Consider the following 18,847-nt stretch of genomic DNA (forward strand, 5'->3'; position numbering starts at 1 on the left):
CAGCTGCTCGTTTTCGCTTGCTCGCTCGTTCGCGTGCTGCCCAGCGTTAACTTTGATAACTGGTTATCATAGTGCAACGCAGCCTGCAAGCGAACCGCCTCGGAACTATCTCCCGCAGGTTTACCGTCGATCCTGCCGATCTGAAAACTCGACAATTCTCGAATCTCGATACTTGCACAGGCTGTTCGAGCATGGTGTTGTTGCGTGGTCGGCGTTTCTCTTGTTAACGGTGAACACGCGAAAATAAATCGAAAACGCGGTATCGCTTCTTGGCGAGATTCTTTGAGAAAGGAAGCCGATCTGTGGCTTTGCTGTGATGCTTAACGTTCTGAACGGAATCGGCATGAATAGAATATCGAGCTTGTTGTCAACAGACTGCGGAATTTGTGCGTTTATGGCAAAAACGAGTTGGTGCGATTTAAATCAGGACCTCGATATATTGTTTTTTCATTTATTAAGATCATCAAAGGAACCAAGAAATCTGTCTTCTGCTTATTGGTCCGAACAATTTTTATTTTGCATGGAGATCCGCGGTCTCGTTATCAACGATAGAACATTTTATTTCCTTCGCGGTTCAGACCGGGTGGAAGTTTTTCGAAAGATTGTTCACACATTGATCCTGCTGGCTTCTCGAAAATATTCGAATCGTTTGGTCGAATTTTAAAAAAATTATTCCGCGTCAAAGGGTACCCAAATCAGTTTCGCGTGCCACTGTGCCAGTTACATAGGGTATGAACGCGTGTGCCAAGATTTGTGCGTGTGCACTTATCGTTTACGAGAGAGAGAGAGAAACTGTGCCGGTGCGATGCGTCGAGCGCATAATAAAAGAGTGAACTTATGTTTGAGCATCGAGCGCAGAAGAGGAGGAGGATCGCGACGCCTCCGAGGGAACCGCAGCGCGTTAATGAATCGAAAATCCAACACGTGGCCGGCGCGTCGACCACGTACGAGATAATACAACCTTCACCCAGTTACATCACCCACGTTGAAATTGCTCTAATTACGCGACGGCTTGCTGTACCCGCTACACGCGCATTCCGCGAGCAAACAGATTCGCGAGCGGGAGCGCGCGCGAGTATCGTGTTTGATTTCGACCACGCTTTAAAAATATAACATTTATTGCACATATATTATATAACGTAACAGAAAATTTGTCGGCGGATTTCTCTCGTCCATACAAATCAAACGTCTATATACATGTATGTATATATATATGTATGTATACGGTTGCCGTTGTTCAGTTTTGTTTCCTTTTTTTTTCCTTTTTCGATCCTGGTAAATAAATATATCGTGGTACGCATTCGACGCGATAAATTATAGCAGAAGACTTGGATAATTTCCGCGACTAACGAACTAACTATCACAATGGCTTGTGGAACCGAACTCGAAGCGACGATGGAGAGAACAGCGGAAGTCCGATGAAGAGATGATCGTCCGAGTGATGATCATCGGAGATAAGACGAATCGGGAATAGACTGCGGACGTTTATGCAGATTGGGAAGCTTCTAAACCGCGAGATGTCCGAGTTCGATATAAAAATCATTACCACAAGTCGATAACAATGCGTCAAATCGTTCCATAATAATAATATTATGGGTATTACCCATGTCTTCCAACGACTCCTCCCTATTTACTTTGTTTGCTCTCGTCTTCGTTCATTTCTGCCATAAATGCATAAAGTCCGCAGTCCGGAATCAGGAGAACACCCGCTATCCGCAGACTACTAGGAATCAACGATTGCAGTCTTACGAAGGATTAACCTGTTAACCAAAGAAGACGAGCGATCTCGTCGTTCGTGTTCGTCTAGATCCTTCGACAGGGTTTCATCTCGCGAATCGCGTCGCTTCGGATCGTTATCATCGAACTGCGGATCTTTATGCAAACGTAGGTTTCCGTCGCTTAATTAATAAGAATCGGAAACGAGGAAAGATTCATTCCCTTTCGTCAATATCACGTTTCAAAACAGATAAAAATCTCGTGAAACTTTTGTAAATATCGTTCGGACGCTGAGCTTCAAAGCAGAGACGCTACAGATGCATAAAATCCGCAGTATACTTATCGTCTATCCTCGCTTACGTCTACGTGGATTATCATGGTAGAAAAGTCGGCCGGTTAACAGGTTAAAAGAAACTGTTACCTCGTGCACGGTCGAGTTTGTATCTTACAATGAGAAGTCACAGTCGCTCGGTCGTCGATATTAATTAAACTTTCTCTGATGAATCTAGAGCAAAAATAAGCCGATCCATATTGTATCGTTTTCGTCAGTACTCATTATTTATGAAATACTTCACATTTAATCTTTACGATTTCCACTGAATCGATAGAAACGTATTTCAATAGCTAGGGTAGCCAAGATTAGAGAAATATTCATCTTCCGGAATTTGAACCATCGGTACAGTGATTTAAGAATTTACCACTTTATTACCTTGCTACCATAGCTGTTTCAATAAGTTTCTATCAATCCAGTATCTGTGGAAATCGTGAAGATTGAATGAAAAGTATCTTTATAAATATTGACGGATTCATAGAATGAATTCATAGGTCCAAATATCCAAATATAGACTCTAGAGTGACCAGAAAAAGTTCTACCAAAATCGATAACCCAGCGGCTGTGTCCTCTCTCTTTGTTAATGGAAAGAACGGCGTAAGCTTCGCGAGCATAAACGCAAGGGAATTGTGGGAGGAAAGCTGGCATCAGAATGGAAGAGTAAACTCCCGTGATGGAAGCTTGGGTGTAAACGCTTGCAAAAATATAACGCACGGTTACGTGGACGTGAAGAAACTCTAAACCGAAGACTTTTTGGTACCGTAGAAGACACGGTGTCTGCTGCACGCGTGTACAAGTTGCAAAACGGAAGAATACGCGTGGTCATGTTACAGTAACACGATTCCAACACCAATTTCGGACTCCTACAGATTCGAACGTACTTGGTTCATCTCTGAAGAAGCGAGATGGTTGAAGGAAAAATCTGGAGGTAAAACCGGTGTTGGACAGTGCAATTGTTGTCTGTTAGACAGTCTGCGATCGCTCGATTCGAGTGCTATTGGGAACTGAGAAGATGCCGCTACTTAGGCAGGACGAGTTTCAGGACTGTATCAGTACTATGTACATGCTAAGTACACTGTGCCTTGTCCAAGTGTTTTGAGAGCGTCAGAGATGTTATAGAGGTGAAGTAAAGTTTTCGGTCCTGCCAACTTTTCAGTTACCAATGGTACATCGTCTCGAGATGCTTAGATTCTAGCGACGCCGAGAGAGAGAACGAAGGAAAAAAGACAGAGAGAAAGATAGAGCGAAAAAGAGGAATGAAGTATCCTTCCCGGCAAGACTATTCGAATATCGACACGCCTTACGATTTAACTTTGTAAAATTCTCGATAGTTCTTCTCTGTGTGTACAGTCATATATCACAATCGGGCTTTACAGCCGGTCGTTTCACCTGGTCTCCACTTGTTGGACAGCGGTGTTCTCGGTCTTGTTCTGCGTCATATTTTCGACTTTGTACAGTATATCATGGCAGAGGGGGCACCGGTCCTGCACGTAGAGCCACTTGCGCAAACAGTCGCCGTGGAAGTAGTGGTTGCACCGTGTGATCTTCGCGCTGTGCATCTCCTGATAACAGATCGCGCACACGTCGTTCAATCGGTGAAGCTGCTCGGCGTTTGCCTCCGGCAGAGAGTTGATCTTGTTGACGGCGGTGCGCCGCTTCATGAACTCGCTCCAGCCGGCCTTGGCCTCGCACCAGATGTTCAGGTAAGCATGTATACACATCATGATCGCGCGGATCGCGCCGCCGGACTCGAATACCAGGATCCAGAACCCGTTGAAGAACAGTATGATGCCGAAAGCGAACTCGACCGTGTTCCCGAACGAGCGTATAATGTAGACAAAATCGTCGAGCTGCTCCCAGAACGCGCTCCGATAAGCGTTCCGGTATGCGCTGCGGTACGCGTCAACGAGGAACAGCGAGTAGATTGCCAACGAGACCAGCACCTTCACGACCACCTCGATGTTGAACACAGACGCTGCCAACAGCCACGTGCTCAGGGTGAAGTGGGACCACAGGTAGATCAGCAACGACACCGGGAACAGGATCAGGAACGCGCAGACTACCAGCGCTCGGACGTGCCGGTGGAGCGCGGGATTGTGCGAGGCGCTCAACGACATCAGCAACGGTTTCTCGATGTTGTGCACGAAGTGCAGTATCGCGGTGACCAGCAGACACAGGTTCCGGCACAATCTGGCCAGACGCTTGTCCTCGTCCAGCCTGGTCAGACCGCTCTGCAGTGCTAGGATGTAGAACAGAATTGCGGACACGGTGCCGATGCTGTTGGCGCCCTCGTCCTCCGTGAGCAACACCCACTGGAAGAACCGGCCGATGTAGTGGCAGATGAACGAGATTATGCTGGTCATCCCCAGGACCGCCGTCAAGGTCTCGCAGCCGTTCACTAGCAGAGTCTTCAGCATCACTAAATAGGTGAATGTCTCTTCGCTGTATTCGTACGCGAAGTACTGGACGACTTGCCGACCCGCGCGCAACATCCAGAACATGCGCAGCACGCACGGCACGTTCAGTCGGATCCACTCTCTCTCGGCCAACGAGGTGAACCCGTAGTCGTTAATGTAGTTGTGCGCGTGCTGGTACCCCCTGTAGATCGTACTCAGCATCGCCACGCTGTTGTAGCAGAGCACAAAGTTGCACACTATCATCGGCAGTAGTGCAGCGAACATCGGAGCGTGATGAAGCACTTGCATCTGGAAAGATGTTTCGATTTTTAGATTAATTTTCTTTCCCTGGAACTTTGGCTGGTTTATTATGATTTACTCACTGGTAAAGGATAAATTCCCAAGAAAGACGGCGCCATGAAAGACAGCACCAGAAGCTTCTGCAATATCGGGTGTTTAGGCGCCTGATGATTGTAGCAGAAAATGCTTGCCAGTAAACATTGCAGTATGTAGTTCTGAATCATAAAGAATCCGGGTCCTTCGTTCAGAATAGCCTCTATGTCGAGAGAAAGAATATCGTCCAATATGCTGGTTCTGGTCTCGTGCGTAGTCACATATGCTATGATAGCTTTCATTGTACTGGTGTTTGCCCAGTGAGACAGAACTATTACACCCACCGATATTAAATACAGATACACTTTTATCAAGTGTTTTGTCCATAACATGAATGTACACATCGCGGCTATACATCCTGGAAAAAATGAAGAACCAATTAAACAGCAGCATATACCCGTGTTAATTTATTCTTCAATTTAATCTATCAATACATTGCTATTTTTTGCAAAGTGTAGCAACCCAAAAATGTTTTCGGTAGCTCTTATGTTCCGTCTTATACACTTCCGCAATGAATTCAAACATTGACAATATCAAGGAGTAAAGTACAAATACACATTAGCTTTGCATACTTTGGTGAATATATATCCATAAACGAATGCTTTGATCGCGTAAGAAGAGGTTATCACTTCCCGCTTGTATACAATGACCCCCCCAAATTAACCTTGCCACTTGGAAAGCGCTGTTCTACCATTAAACATTCTTCAATTATGTTCCCTATAGGGCTAATTAAAATATAGTTGTCTTACCTAAAGTGCAGCATAAAAATTTCAATATGATGATCAAATATATCTTATAGGTAGGGTTCCTAATGTCGAATGGCCCTATTTGAATCGGAGTAGGTGTGCTGGTCGCGTCGGTATACGAAATAATAGTAGAGGGAAGCGATACCGTGCTCTCTTGCGACAATCCAAAGTCAATTTTAAGCAGTTCATCTATGACGAACAGGGGTGGAACCCTAATTATAATGTCCACAAAGTTAGAAAGCCTGTCGTGTATAGAGCTCTCCATTTTTCCCGTTGATGTTTCCCTTCGGATGAACTGCAAAAACAGTCCCTCACTTTTTGGAAAGCGATAGTAGACTTGATTTACTTGGATTTGTTTAGCACCTGAATCAAAATTATTGAAGAAAATACTTAATTAGACGAACCATACGAATGCAACCGCGTTATCTCGTTGTTATCCGAATAATGCAGAATCACGTGCAAGCTTACCTTTGATACAAATTCTCGTTTATCACATTCTCGAGTCGCTGTTATCTCGTCCACGCAACCAAGGCGATTGTTGTCACAAAACCGGTTAAATCGAAATCGGGTATCCAGGACCCTCGGTTGCAATTTGGAATTACGATTAATGACGTTGCAACGGATGCCGTGGCGAGAAACACAAATGAGTTTCAAAATTTTGAAAGATCGACGCGTTCGAACCCGATCCAGCCGCACGAAAGAAAAACATTAACCTCCTGGGATGGAGCAGTTGACTTTCCTTCGCCTAATTAACTAGATCACGACGGCAACCGTAGTTTTTTTTACAATACTATGAAGAAAAAGTCTTCTGTTATCGTGCGAGAATATAGCGACAACAGGTAGCAGCTCGTTTAATTTTCGGTCCTCGAACTTCTTTCAGTATTTATTTAGTGTTTCGCTTCTATCGATGCTGACCGTAGAGTCGTCCACACAGTTCTTTCGTCGTTTATGCAAATTAATCGGAAACTGCGGACACCTCGTATGCGACCGACACAAAATTTAAACGAAAATTACGTTTCCCTGTTACCACGTAATTTTCCCCGATGGTAAAACTGTCACGTATTTCTTTGAGGTTACAGGAAGAACATGCACGAAGAATTTAAACGATTTGAACAGATGGCGCTGCGCGCAACTCATTCTGCGACTACGTGTACGAATGACAGACAATGATTAATTCGACGTCAAAATATTTAGAGCGATTCCATTTCGAAATTAATCCGTTGAAGAACGGTTAAATTTCGCTGCTACGGATTCCCTATATTTTCCAACGTCTTTGCAACTCTTTTCGTTGGGTCGACCTTGGCGACGAGTCGTAGCAAAATACATACTTACTCGTATTAATAGAAATTTATGTATGTACATAAATCTACGTTTGCATTCATTGCATAACGAGTTAGATCGTTTTTAATTGATCTTTAATAAGCTCCAACGCTGCGGCCATCTTAAGAGCAGTAAAACGAACGGAAAAAAGAGGAGAGAATGCCGTGCACTTCTGCCTGTCTTTATTCTTAGTTTAAATATGTTTAAATGCAAATTTTGACGCTTGCCGCTCTTTATACGGTCGCGCCAAAATACGGTTACTTGAAGTCACGATCGAGTTTCTAGAAACGGAATCTTTCGAAATTGAACCGTTATAGTACGGTCCCTATTCGAACGATGATTTGAAAGTAACGGTTGCCAGAGAGGAAATATAACTCTGCCGCAGGGATTTTCGAACGGATCAAGGCTACGGAGAAAACGTGCAAAACGTACACGATGAAATCGATCGGCGAGAAAACTATTTGCCTAAATGCATTCAACCTGTATCGATTCAACCAACGAAACTTTCAGAAACTGTAACCGCGTTAAAAAGAACAAGTCTTGCCGTCTATAATATTTGCCGGTGTTTCTAAAGCATCCTGCCACCAACAAATAAAATGTTGAACAAACGAGGGTTTAAATGAATCTAATTATCGGCAGTTGTGGAATTTTCTACTAGGGTAAGGGACCCAAATATCGTGCCTATATTGATTATACTTATTTTAATGAAAAAATTTAATATCTCTTTTTTAACATTCACTATGCTTTAAAAATAAGTATAATTAATATAGTCACTGTAATCGGGTCCCTTAGCCTATCTGAGAGTTAAAAAAAAAAGGGAGACACATCAACGTTCCTTCTAAAAAAAGAAATTGAACGAATTCGATTCTCGAATTGCAGTGAGAAACTAGCATGCGACGAAAACGTATATACACGTAGACACACATATACATTCTTGCAATTACGGAGTCAATATCGTGAATTTTATTATGCAAATTCATAGTTTTATTCGTTAATAGTATCACGTACTCTCCATCGTTCGCTCGCAGAAACAAGAAACGGTAAAAACAGTGACAACGTTACAATCACGAGATAAATCTGGAGAGGGAACGGGAATTAGGAGATAGAAAAACGAAATTTTCAGCGATTTTTGGAAGCATACGTTCGATCTCGGAGCTAACCGGAAACGCGTTGCTTTTCGAACTGTCTTTTCCCCCTCCCCCGGCGTGTGCGATCGTTCTCTCGCAAGAATCTCCACAAAAAGTTCGTAAAGACAGAATATTTACATTCTACATCGTGTCCGCCTGACGTAGGTAGTCCAACATCCAAACGCGTGTAACAACGTTTCGTCCCAAACACAAGACAATAAATTAAACAATCGTACTCGAAAGCAACGGTATACGCACAGCAAGCCCAGCAAGCTCGAACTGTTAAATTATATTGTAGCTTGCTTTTAGCTCTCGTAGTGTCAACTAATTGTAGCATTCATATTTCGCAAATGAAATTGGATCAACGTTGAAATTACAGGACAACGTTTCGAACTACTGAAAGCGTTTACACGATCTCGCTGGGTTCGCTGCTTAAACCTTAGAGTGTCCTGTTAGGGTTGCAGCAGTCCTGATTTACTTAGAATGATTCTTGAATGTTTAGAAATTTGGAAGGTTGATCTCAATCGATGAATTTGATAAGAATTAACGTTAAATAAGTGATCCACTGAAGGGACAATATACCGTTGCCGCGAGTACACCGATTCCTCGTCCCTTTAGGGGCATGCAACGACACAAACGTGCAGAGTACAGAATAGTCATACCGCCATTCGTCCATTACTAGCTACCATAGATCTCGTTACTAGATCTCAGCGCACAGTGCTCATTCGCGTCTCCGTTAATCATCGAAATAAATCGTTAATGCGCTTATACTGGCTATCGTAACGCTACGTTATAGTACAAATGTCTTTTTAATTTCCAGTCCGTTTGCTTTTTTCTCGCTTCGTCTCCATACCATCTTGGCTCCTGAACGAACGGTTCCGACGATCTACGAACAATCTACAACGGTCTACAACTGTCCGATCTCTTGATCTCTTTCTCTCTTTTCCGTTTACCATTCGTTTCCGGTCTTTCTCGTTCGTCGTGATATCTGTTTTGCGAACCGATCCGAACTCCGATAGCTCTGTTTCCAGACGACACTGACAATATCTCTTGAAAAGCACATTACGTGATACAAAATTAAGTCCGAGACGACCTCGAAGATTCTGTCGGACCCGCGAACCGGAAGCGGCGAGGCTCGCGGTCCCCCTTTTCATTTTATCGATCGACATTCGACCACGATCAAAGTGTGAAACCGTGAAACTCAAAGATAAAGGGTCTGCGAAGGATTTCAAAGGCTTTCGGTGCTCGTTTTACCTCCGTCCGGGTTTTTCGTTCCTTCTTTTCTTTTCTTCGACGCTAAAATACAAGCATCTCGTTGCCGGGCTTCGTCTCGCGAGTGAAACGATCTCCGATCTCTCTCTCTCTCTCTCGCTCGCTCGTTGAAACGCTACAAGGTACAATGTAAAATGGAGAGTAAAAAGGGTAACGTGTCCGCCGTGACGCACTATGGCACGATTACTCTTACATCGACGTTGGGAACACCACGGTTTTTCTCTCTACCTGAGGCGAGTCGTCAAATAACCAATGAAAAGCAGACGAACAATCTCGATCTTCTCGAGCACGTTCGTTTGTCGATCATGCTAATTGTTATCAAATTTGTAGCGGTTCAAATTACACCGTGCAACGCTTGCTATACGTTTCGATAACCCACGGATGATGTTTCGTAGTTTCGCAATTTCGTCGACTTCAATCGTCAAAGCTATACGAATGTTTCCTGCGCGAAACGATTCTACCGATTCTCCCGGGTGCAACGATATACCTTTTTATAACATTACAAACACTTAAGCACGATTAGATAATGTTCGAAGCGAGCGGTGCACCGTTTCGGTCTGAAGACGAAGGGTTATCGGAACGGGAAAATTAGTTGGACAGTGTCATTGTAAAATTTCCAATGATCAGAACCATTACTTATGATTTCATCCGTTATTTGACCAGCTTGCAAGACTGTCGGCTCGCGGTACTGCCACGATTCCCGTTTGGATTTTCGTTTTTCGCCGACGCGAAATAGATAAAAAGAGTCCCGCCTACGGTACTCGCTATAAAAACGCTGGTGTATGGACTAATAATACATGTGGTACACGTTAAGAAAAATAGAGCTCCGACATTCGGCTAGTAATACAATGACGTTTATTATCACAACGAGACAGGTCCTGCTTGCCAGAAGTTCTACTCCGCGGCGCCGTTTCTTCTGTTGCTTCTCTTTCTTTGTTCTCTCTCTCTCTCTCTCCCCCCCCCTCTCTTTCTCTTCTCTTCGTTAGTCTTTAATCTGTTTCGTTTTCATTCTCGCGTCGACTCGGATTGTCCGATGCACGAATGCAGCGATGATATACGAGGTGTGTCGTAAGGCATTTTCGTTTCGTTTTCATTTTCGTTTGGAACAGTCAGAGCAAATAATAATGCTTCTTCTTCGGTCCGGAGAAAGAATCTTCTGCACCGAGCCCCGAGCTCTTTGTCGAACGTTTCGAAAGTGCAACCGGGTGTACCGCGTCCATCGTGCTCCACCCTGAGCAGAGATTTTGTGGTTTACTTTGCGAAATGAAATGATTGTTCTATGTGAATTCCGATTTACGAGAACCAATCGTCACCGGGACTAAACCTGCGCAGAACAGTTAACAAAACAGACTAACGCGGATTCCCTAGATTAATATTAATGATAATGATAATAGCGATGATAATATTAATCGTCCACTTATTCGTAAAAGTAAATCTACGTTTCTGTTCCTCGAGCATGGAACGAATTTTTGCGGCATCGTGCGCGCATTCTGCAGACTGCATCGAGAATCGCGATGCACACCGATGAAAGACGGTCTGATTTTGCGAGAGAAAACTCATCCCCTTCCGGAGAGTACAGTGAATATTCGCTGTAATTCCCTTGCGATATCAAATTTTCGCGAGAAAAAGGCCACGAATATGGTGGTGAAAGTCCCATAAAAAAATAATTGAAAATAAATTAGTTTTGTTATTGTTTATTTCAGTTTTGTGCAACTCTCGAGCTTCTTGGCCCCCCACGGGGTATACCCCGCGGTGGTGTGGGTAGTTCCAGGGAATGGAAAACGCGAGGCTTGTAGGGACTTACAGCGGATATTCACTGTATTCGGTTGATGCGCGAGTCATGTCGCTTATATTTTATGTGTAATTTTATCTTGAAAATAAACATTTTTAATCTCGTTAATAGTTTCTTTGGTCTCGAGTCAAAATCCATGTAAAATTGAATTGAAAGGGCTTTGAGTTTAATGTAGCAGTGTTGAGGATTAGTGTGGCAGAGCTCAAAGATTAATTACGTTTAAAACACGAGCAACAGGACACGCGCGTCGATGTAATGGCACAGTTTTCGGTGCAGCCTGCGCATCCTCCCTCGGACAACGTGTGTTACGGTTTCAGCAATATCGATTATGATTTTGCGTGATTTATTCGTGTGTCTTTTCACCTCCTTCTTACTCCACGAGTACACAATCGCTTGAACGTTTCGTTACAAAGATAATCGGGTAATAAGTCTTGGTTTGGTACTCGATCATTACGTTTCACGCATTGCTATGAACATTCACCGGGACAGATCGGAGCGTGGCGGGTTTCTTTTTTTTTTTTTTGTTTTGTCAACTAAATGTTTCTCGCCATATTTCTCTTTCGCCGCGTTTACATGCTAACCGAGTTTCCGAAGCTCCGCGACCGAGACTCGCGACAATAAACTCTCGGTCGCGTGTCTTTTTTTTCTTCTAATAGTAGTGCGCATGAAATTCGCTAAGCTGCACTGCAAGAAACGTAATACGATGCAACTTGGTTGGACCGACGAATCCGACGCATGGATCGTCTCGAAGATGATCGGGAATCTTCGACGCATAGAACTTAAAAACGACAGCTTAAACGTTACAGAACGGTGGAAACTAATCGAAGCGCATGAACTTTCAGAAAACAGAATTTCTTCACGTCACGTTTTATTATTTTTTCCTCTTTTTTTTTTGTTTTGTTTTGTTTTTGGCGATGTAGCAGATCTTTCGGAGTATTTATACGGAATCGACGACGGACGATCGGCAAGTCCGAGCATGCCTTCTACAATAATCTTTGTTTAAAATAGCGGCCGTATATACTTCTTTTTTCTGTTTTTTACAAAACTATATGATTGTTTATGTACCGGTAGGAAACCTTCGAAAAATCGTTCGTTAACCTATGTCTTGAGAATTCTTCTTTGTACACGTGAAAATCGTTACTTCTAATTCTCAATCATGTACGATTTAAGTCGCCGATATAGGGTATCTTGGATTCATGTGTATGTGTGTGTGTGTATGTGTACCTGTTCCTCTGCGTGTAGGTGTATGACCAGGTCAAAACCACTGCTACTTGCATCGGTAGAAAAAGAAAAGATCTCTCAATCGTATTCACCTTGATCGCGATCGACGATCCCCGCGTGTGCAATGTTTCGGTTCTTCTTATTTGTTACGAGTTCGAAATTTCGTCCCTATCTGGTTCCGCGGATCTGTTTAAAATTACGTTCTTGCTAATATACATGTTACTCAGCGCATACTTAATTTACATAAACTCTGCAAGCCCAGCTCACCGTCATCAAATGCACTTCTTTTCTTTTCTTTTTTTTTTCTTCTTTCTCTTCTTTTGAAACGTTTACCTTTATTTCGTGTACGAAATCGCTGCTTATATGTGTAAGTGTATAAGTGTTAATAATTTATCGATAAGAAATATTTAGAAAATCTGTATTCCGTTTCTATAATTACCACAGCTCTCAGTAATATATATTCTCCTGGCCGAGGAAATTTCTCGTTAGAAAGCGGCGATTCGACGAACAACGCGTCGCACCCGTGCTGTTTTATTGCTAATCGTATGCAATTTATATGTCGACAGTAGAAGTTCTCCTTCCGCGAGCTTTTTGCTGGCGAAACCGAACGACTCGTATCGGCGAATATATTATTCATTGTTGTCAACTGACCATATATGTCACGCGAAGCTGTACTTGATCAAATCCTTTTTATTCAGAAAATAAAAATATGAGAGAACGTGTAGGCCTATATATCCGTTTTAACATTGGCTGTTTCGCTGAACAGTGACAATCGAAAAGACTAAATTCAGAAGTATTATCAAAAGCTCTGCTTCCTCCATAGATATTATTAACTCCTCGATGCAACAAGTATCACTGCTAAAAAAAAAACTTACGAGAACGTGTGGCGTGTACCCTACGAACGAAGGAAGTTTCTTTTGCTCGAGAAGAATTCGATCTTATAATTCCGATTCGACTATCTACCGCGCGCGCGAGAAAAAAAAAACTTACGAAGAACAATACTGAATTCCGAATAAAATAGCGACAATTTATAGACACATAAATCTCATTGGCACACGCGACCATAAAACTACCGTTTGATTGCTCCGCTTGTTTAGGCGTTCTACGTTTCAGCGAATAATTTAATTAAGTCAATTGATCGTGTGCTACGCGCACGTGTGTTTCCCGTTCTTTCGTAATAGTTGGTCTTACTGTGAACGCGCTTCTGTTTCGCAGACATTAAATAATCGTCTCCGTTTGCTAAAATAGATCGAATAAGTTAGAAGCATCGTGGATCGTGCGCGCGTTAGCACAATCATTTTGAACGACACACAACCGAACCGAGAGAATATTCATTGACGACGCGTTATTTGAAAAAGAAAACCCCGTGAAACAATAACCGCCAACACGAGTCTATTGATTGGTTGAACTGTACATTCTCTTCTATCTGTGGGCAAAAATGATTCCACCGTGCAAGCGGACTTTTTAGTAGTCTGGAGAGTTATGCATATGCATCTGCTTGCATGCATTTTTATATATACACATATACGCGCGACAAGGTGTTACGTGCAATTCTGTATGTTCGTGTATACATAGTGTGTATGAATATGCGAGCTGCGTGGACGGCGCTACGTACACCACTCTTCGGTCAGTCAACCATTGACGCGTTAATAGTCAACTTTCGTCAGCATTATTCAGACACTCGTTGTTCCACTGGTACTCTTCAGTTCAACGTGTCTTGCTCACGTCAATATATACCGTTGAATAATCTACAAAACAGAATAGAACATCATTCTCCACCCAGTAAACATTTTACCATGCACCATGCCTTCAGAAAGTTCCCTGAATTTTTCTCAAATATATCGTCAGTAATATCTTTAATTTACCAACTGGTATAGTTACTGTGATTCATCTTCTTCCCCCCATATTAATTCTATCCATCTTCACCGTTTCAGTCATTTAAAAGTATCGTTACTCTAATGTCCATCCTTCAAAAAAATTTTATGTAAATTATGGTCAAACAAAAAGATTGAATTTCAAAGGCTGTTTTCAGAAAGGTGAGACGCATGTTCAATAACACCAAATTTCGTTTATATAGACGTCTCGAGTTTACTCTGCGTTTGTCCTGGGAACTTTTTGAATGCGCATGCTTCTTTCCACGTTCTACAGAGTCTCCGACGAACGTACTTGCATACAGATGTGCTAGAGTTTGTCTTGGAATAGGAAGAGGTTGTTCGTAGCAGCCACGGCTACAACATTTTCAGATGGATGCCATGCGGTGTGCAGTATCTTCTTATTAAAATCCAGGCAGTCGACGCTAATTTCATCTTTCTTTCGTTTTCCACCGGTACATACCTTTCGAGCAATTTATATGAACAATAAATGGTTGCATTATACATTCCACAGAAAACCGAGGCGCAACCAACGACTTGCTGCACCTTGCACAAGTTCAGATGATTTATACCAACCTTGCGCGGTTTTAGAAGTGTTCTTGGTCTGGCAATGTCACGTGCTGCTTCCAATGTAAGATCACGCTTGGTTGTACGATCGAATACTCTAAAGAAATTGTTGTACGAGCCCGTCATGATAGCGGAATCGTTGCCGCTCCAACAACATTCGAATTTGTCAAAGATACAATCGTTCTCATATAGCGAGCATAACTTTGATCTTAGGTATTCATGTACCTGTAACAATGCAATCTAATGAGTTGTCTGGGTCTTTTTTTCCGCGGCCGGTGACTCGTAAATTCGATATCAAACCATTCACGTACAGGGTAACATTCAACAGGCTTCGTTTCCATTTGCAAGTCCCACACTTTCACACTGAGGTAGTCTCTACTGATCATATATCTTCCTGAATTACTAAGCTTTACATCACTTATACTCGAGATTATCTCCGAGAAAAAACTTCTATTTGTTGGGTCCTCCGGCTCCTCGAAAAGCTTACTGTGTTGGTCGCATAGCGCAGCAGATCTCATGTCACAAAGTCTAATCGTTCCTTTGCTACTACTGTATACCAGAATATTACACTCCGCCGGATGGAACTCCGCGGCGGTTATAACTTCTGTTAATTCCTCCATATTAGTTGGCTTAATGTCTACTATATCTGTGTACCAAATGGTTAAGAAAAGCACAGGCATTTTAAATGTGTACGAGTCCATGCCGCCCGATAGGTGAACGCGACTAACAAAGGAACAAGAAAATAGTACCGAGAAGAAACGATTATATGAGACAGAAAAAGGATACTATAACTCTGGTCTGTGACCTCAAGATTCCAAAGATTAATTCTGAGGTCATCAGCACTGAGGTATGTCTCCTGATCACTGTTAACGCTTATACTGTTTATATGATAGGTGTGCGCATTGGCAAATATTCTTCTCGGTGATGCTTCCACCATTAGCTCCATTGGTTTTATAGTTGGTACCTGTGCAGTTCAACAGGTAAACATAAAATGTAAACGTGCCTCGCTCAATGGAACGCTTACAAGGATTATATGAATAGTTTACATTGTCGCGATGCCAGAGTCTGGTAATGTTATGTGCATATTTGAACTCCGCGACCATATCTCTATTGTAAGCATTTTTGTTAGAAATATTAGGTCATCCCGCAAGTCGCGTCGTTTCTTATCACGCTTCATGTATATAAATCTCTGTATTTTGTTTAGGCGATCTTCTTGTGTCTTTTGAGAAGTATCCTATCGGACTAAAGTGTGCATTCTAAGAAGCTGAGGGAATCGCGTGCTGTACGAACTTAGAAAGGGCAAACGAAATGGAGCTTTTTACACCAGAAAACGGCGTAACCTAAAATGGGACGACCTAATGCAATGCTGCGCGGAGCACTCTACCATTTACATAGCGTTTTAGAACGAAGAATGCTGTTGTAAATGAATGCAGCCTTCTCTTGTGTTCAACACTCACCCTTAAGGAAGTGATACATGCCGGATCACGGATCGAGCCATTGTCTTCCTTCGTGTTATACCCTTCTACTTTCTTATCCCGCTCGCTCACCTTCCATAATTTGATCGTTTTATCGTTTGTGGAAAGTAAAAAGTGTGCAGGATTTTTCCTCTTTAGCCACCTAATTTTATTAATTTTTTCTTCTATCTCTAACGATTTCAGGTAATCGAACTCGGGTTCATGACTCTGGAAGGTGCTGTATACATTGTATTCACCCCTCCGAGGTATACTGTTTTTACTCTATGGAAATGACAAACAATATTACTCGATTATTCTTATTATCGAGATTTTTCGTTTACATTCATCGGAGCCATTCAACTCGATTAGATTCTTTACATTGTGCTCAGCGATTATCTTTAGAACTTTTCTAAAGATAGAAAAATGCAATGTACGTATGAAAGCTGGCAGTTCTCCAATAGCATGGTATAAACACAATTTTTATTCAAAGGACATGTTTCTGTTTATTCGAACACGCAAGAATTAGCATACTCTAGATAAGCATACATCCTATTAATACAAAAAAAAAAAAATACGTTCCATATTCATCTGTACAAGGTCAGATTGAAATGGATTTTTGCAAATTTCATTTATGGACAGAGGCAACGGTAACTTACAATGGGGTCTCTTTGAAAAATAACAACCCGTCCTCCTTTGTCCCCTGTCGCAAGGAGATCTCCATCGTGGTTAAATTCTACGCACGAGATTATATCGGCTGAAACAAGATAAAACAACACAGGTAACAACAATCCTTACTAACCGATAAATCAATCTCTTACTTAATTTCAGAGGCTGCCCAATCGAAAAGATACGAGCAAGCCGAAGATATAACTCACCTTCGGTGGCATCGTCTTCCAGCGTTCCTTTCACCTGCGAGAAACACCACTGTATGTCGCCATTGCCTGTAACAGAAACACCGTATCGCTGACAATCAAACCAGACAGAAATCAGACTCGGAGCGAATGTGAGCTGGGATAGAAGCGGAGCGCCTAGTCCCCGACAAAACAGAATTACATCTCTCGTTAGTTTTTCCAGTTTGCGACGTGCTTATACAGAAACGTCATATCGGTGGAGGAGTTCGAGAACCGATAACGCTCGTCGTCCGAGCGACACTGTTCCCAGCGTGCAGAGAACAACCGGGTTCGCGGTGTGCAGTGGCAAAAAAGCGATGCGCAAAACTCCGCTTCGAAATTGCAAGTATAATTCGGTAGGCGGTCGCGTACACGATCGCCGTTTCAAAAGAGGTCGAAAAGCGTTGCGAATCAATACAAAGGATATAACGTTCGTCTTCAACTTGTTGGGATACAGAGGAGAAAGGTGCGAGAGGCAGGTAAGGGTCCCGCGTGTGTGTGCACCTGCGGGCCACGGTAACGCAGAAACAACGTGTGGCAGCAGCGGGTTCTATCGGTGCGTGTAGCTGGCGAGCAATGGAAAAGCGTGGTCTCCGGGCTGCTCTGTACAAAGAGAAAGAGAAAGAGAAAGAGAGAGAGTGAGAGAGGGAGAGAGAAAAGGTCGAAAGAACGCGTAGGAGCGAGCGAGAGACGTGGACGAGGAGGGGAAAAGTGCGAAACGGGACCTGTAGAACGGGAGAAAAGGTAAATGCAAGCCTACTTGAAGTTCCGGTGCAATCCATCGTGCTTCTAGGCCGTCGCCACCGCCGCCGCCGTTGCTGTCGCCGTCGCCGTGGCCGGCGACGGGCGCATCTGGCCCCGCGCACGGCAAGTATCCAGAGTGTGGGTACGGGTGATTATATTTGAGGATGCGGAATTGACGAAGAAGAACCGTTGCGTGTGTACCGAGAGCGCTGCGGATATACCCGTGAACCCGTGGATATAGTGTATCTGGGTCAAGGTTCAGGTTGCCGCGGCACAGCGAGGCGGCCAGCAGGAGCGACGCACCGTCCCGTACTTTATCGTGACCGTATCGTTATGTTCGTCGGTTTCGGTACAGTTTCGGTTCTCGGTCCGTATCGTTTCGTTTCGCACGTTCCTATCGCGTGCGGATAGCAATGCGCACGGGATGCCGAACGGAGCCAGACACACTCTCGCTCTCGCCTTATCACGCTTACTTACCGGCCATCTCGCACATCAGACACTACCGCGGTCAGAGAGATATTTCGCACGCGCGAGCTTACAACACCCGGTGCGAGGTCCAATATACACCGTGATCTACCACTCGACCAGAGAGACACACGACACACACGCGCGCGGCGCCCCACGCCGGCCACCACGGACCAGGCAGAATCCTCACGATTTAACAGGACACTTTCCCCCGAATCAATCCTCGTTTTTTAGCCTGTCACATATTCGTCCGTCTAGCCCGCCATCGAACTGAACGCGTACACCGAGGTTTCAATGGCGGAATTCACGAACGCATAACCGCACAACACTACTATGCCGTGACGTCACACCGCAGCTAGGTTTCGCTGGCTCCACGAGAACCGCCATCTTGCACGCGAAAACCGACCGCCGGCGATGCTCCACGAGCTGATACGATCGGGGGCGAACCTGTCTGCCCGCGAAATTCGAACGCAAATTTTCAGTCGATACTTGACGCGCTGCGTGCCCCAGCCGGTTTTCTTCTACTTTTCGTACAGATCATT

The 18,847-nt window shown here is 43.6% G+C and overlaps 2 protein-coding genes across 7 annotated transcripts in view; both read right to left on the reverse strand.

The window, feature by feature from the left end:
* Positions 1-356: 356 nt before the first annotated feature.
* Positions 357-7,563, reverse strand: Trc8 (TRC8 ring finger protein). The gene is made up of 4 exons (XM_076794875.1): positions 6,051-7,563; positions 5,586-5,945; positions 4,827-5,194; positions 357-4,752 (listed from the first exon to the last, which is right to left on the reverse strand). Exons 2-4 carry the CDS (start codon positions 5,845-5,847, stop codon positions 3,433-3,435), a joined length of 1,950 nt encoding a protein of 649 aa, XP_076650990.1. The 5' UTR covers positions 5,848-5,945; positions 6,051-7,563; the 3' UTR covers positions 357-3,432.
* Positions 7,564-9,305: 1,742 nt separating this feature from the next.
* Positions 9,306-18,847, reverse strand: part of Tws (protein phosphatase 2 regulatory subunit tws) — a 44,285-nt gene continuing 34,743 nt past the window's right edge. For 4 of the 6 annotated variants that reach the window (XM_076794880.1, XM_076794879.1, XM_076794878.1 and 1 more), the window contains 8 exons: positions 17,082-17,147; positions 16,863-16,960; positions 16,210-16,488; positions 15,539-15,716; positions 15,064-15,398; positions 14,762-14,977; positions 14,481-14,648; positions 9,306-14,062 (listed from right to left, as the gene is read on the reverse strand). In XM_076794880.1, coding sequence (XP_076650995.1) covers positions 14,496-14,648; positions 14,762-14,977; positions 15,064-15,398; positions 15,539-15,716; positions 16,210-16,488; positions 16,863-16,960; positions 17,082-17,147 — 1,325 coding nt within the window. In that variant the 3' untranslated portion in view covers positions 9,306-14,062; positions 14,481-14,495. Of the gene's footprint in view, positions 14,063-14,480; positions 14,649-14,761; positions 14,978-15,063; positions 15,399-15,538; positions 15,717-16,209; positions 16,489-16,862; positions 16,961-17,081; positions 17,148-17,856; positions 18,700-18,847 lie in introns of those variants that run through there. The other 2 variants (XM_076794882.1, XM_076794881.1) reach the window with 2 other exon arrangements.

The sequence above is a fragment of the Halictus rubicundus genome, chromosome 10 (genome assembly GCF_050948215.1).
Source record: "Halictus rubicundus isolate RS-2024b chromosome 10, iyHalRubi1_principal, whole genome shotgun sequence".
NCBI classification, from domain to species: domain Eukaryota; kingdom Metazoa; phylum Arthropoda; class Insecta; order Hymenoptera; family Halictidae; genus Halictus; species Halictus rubicundus.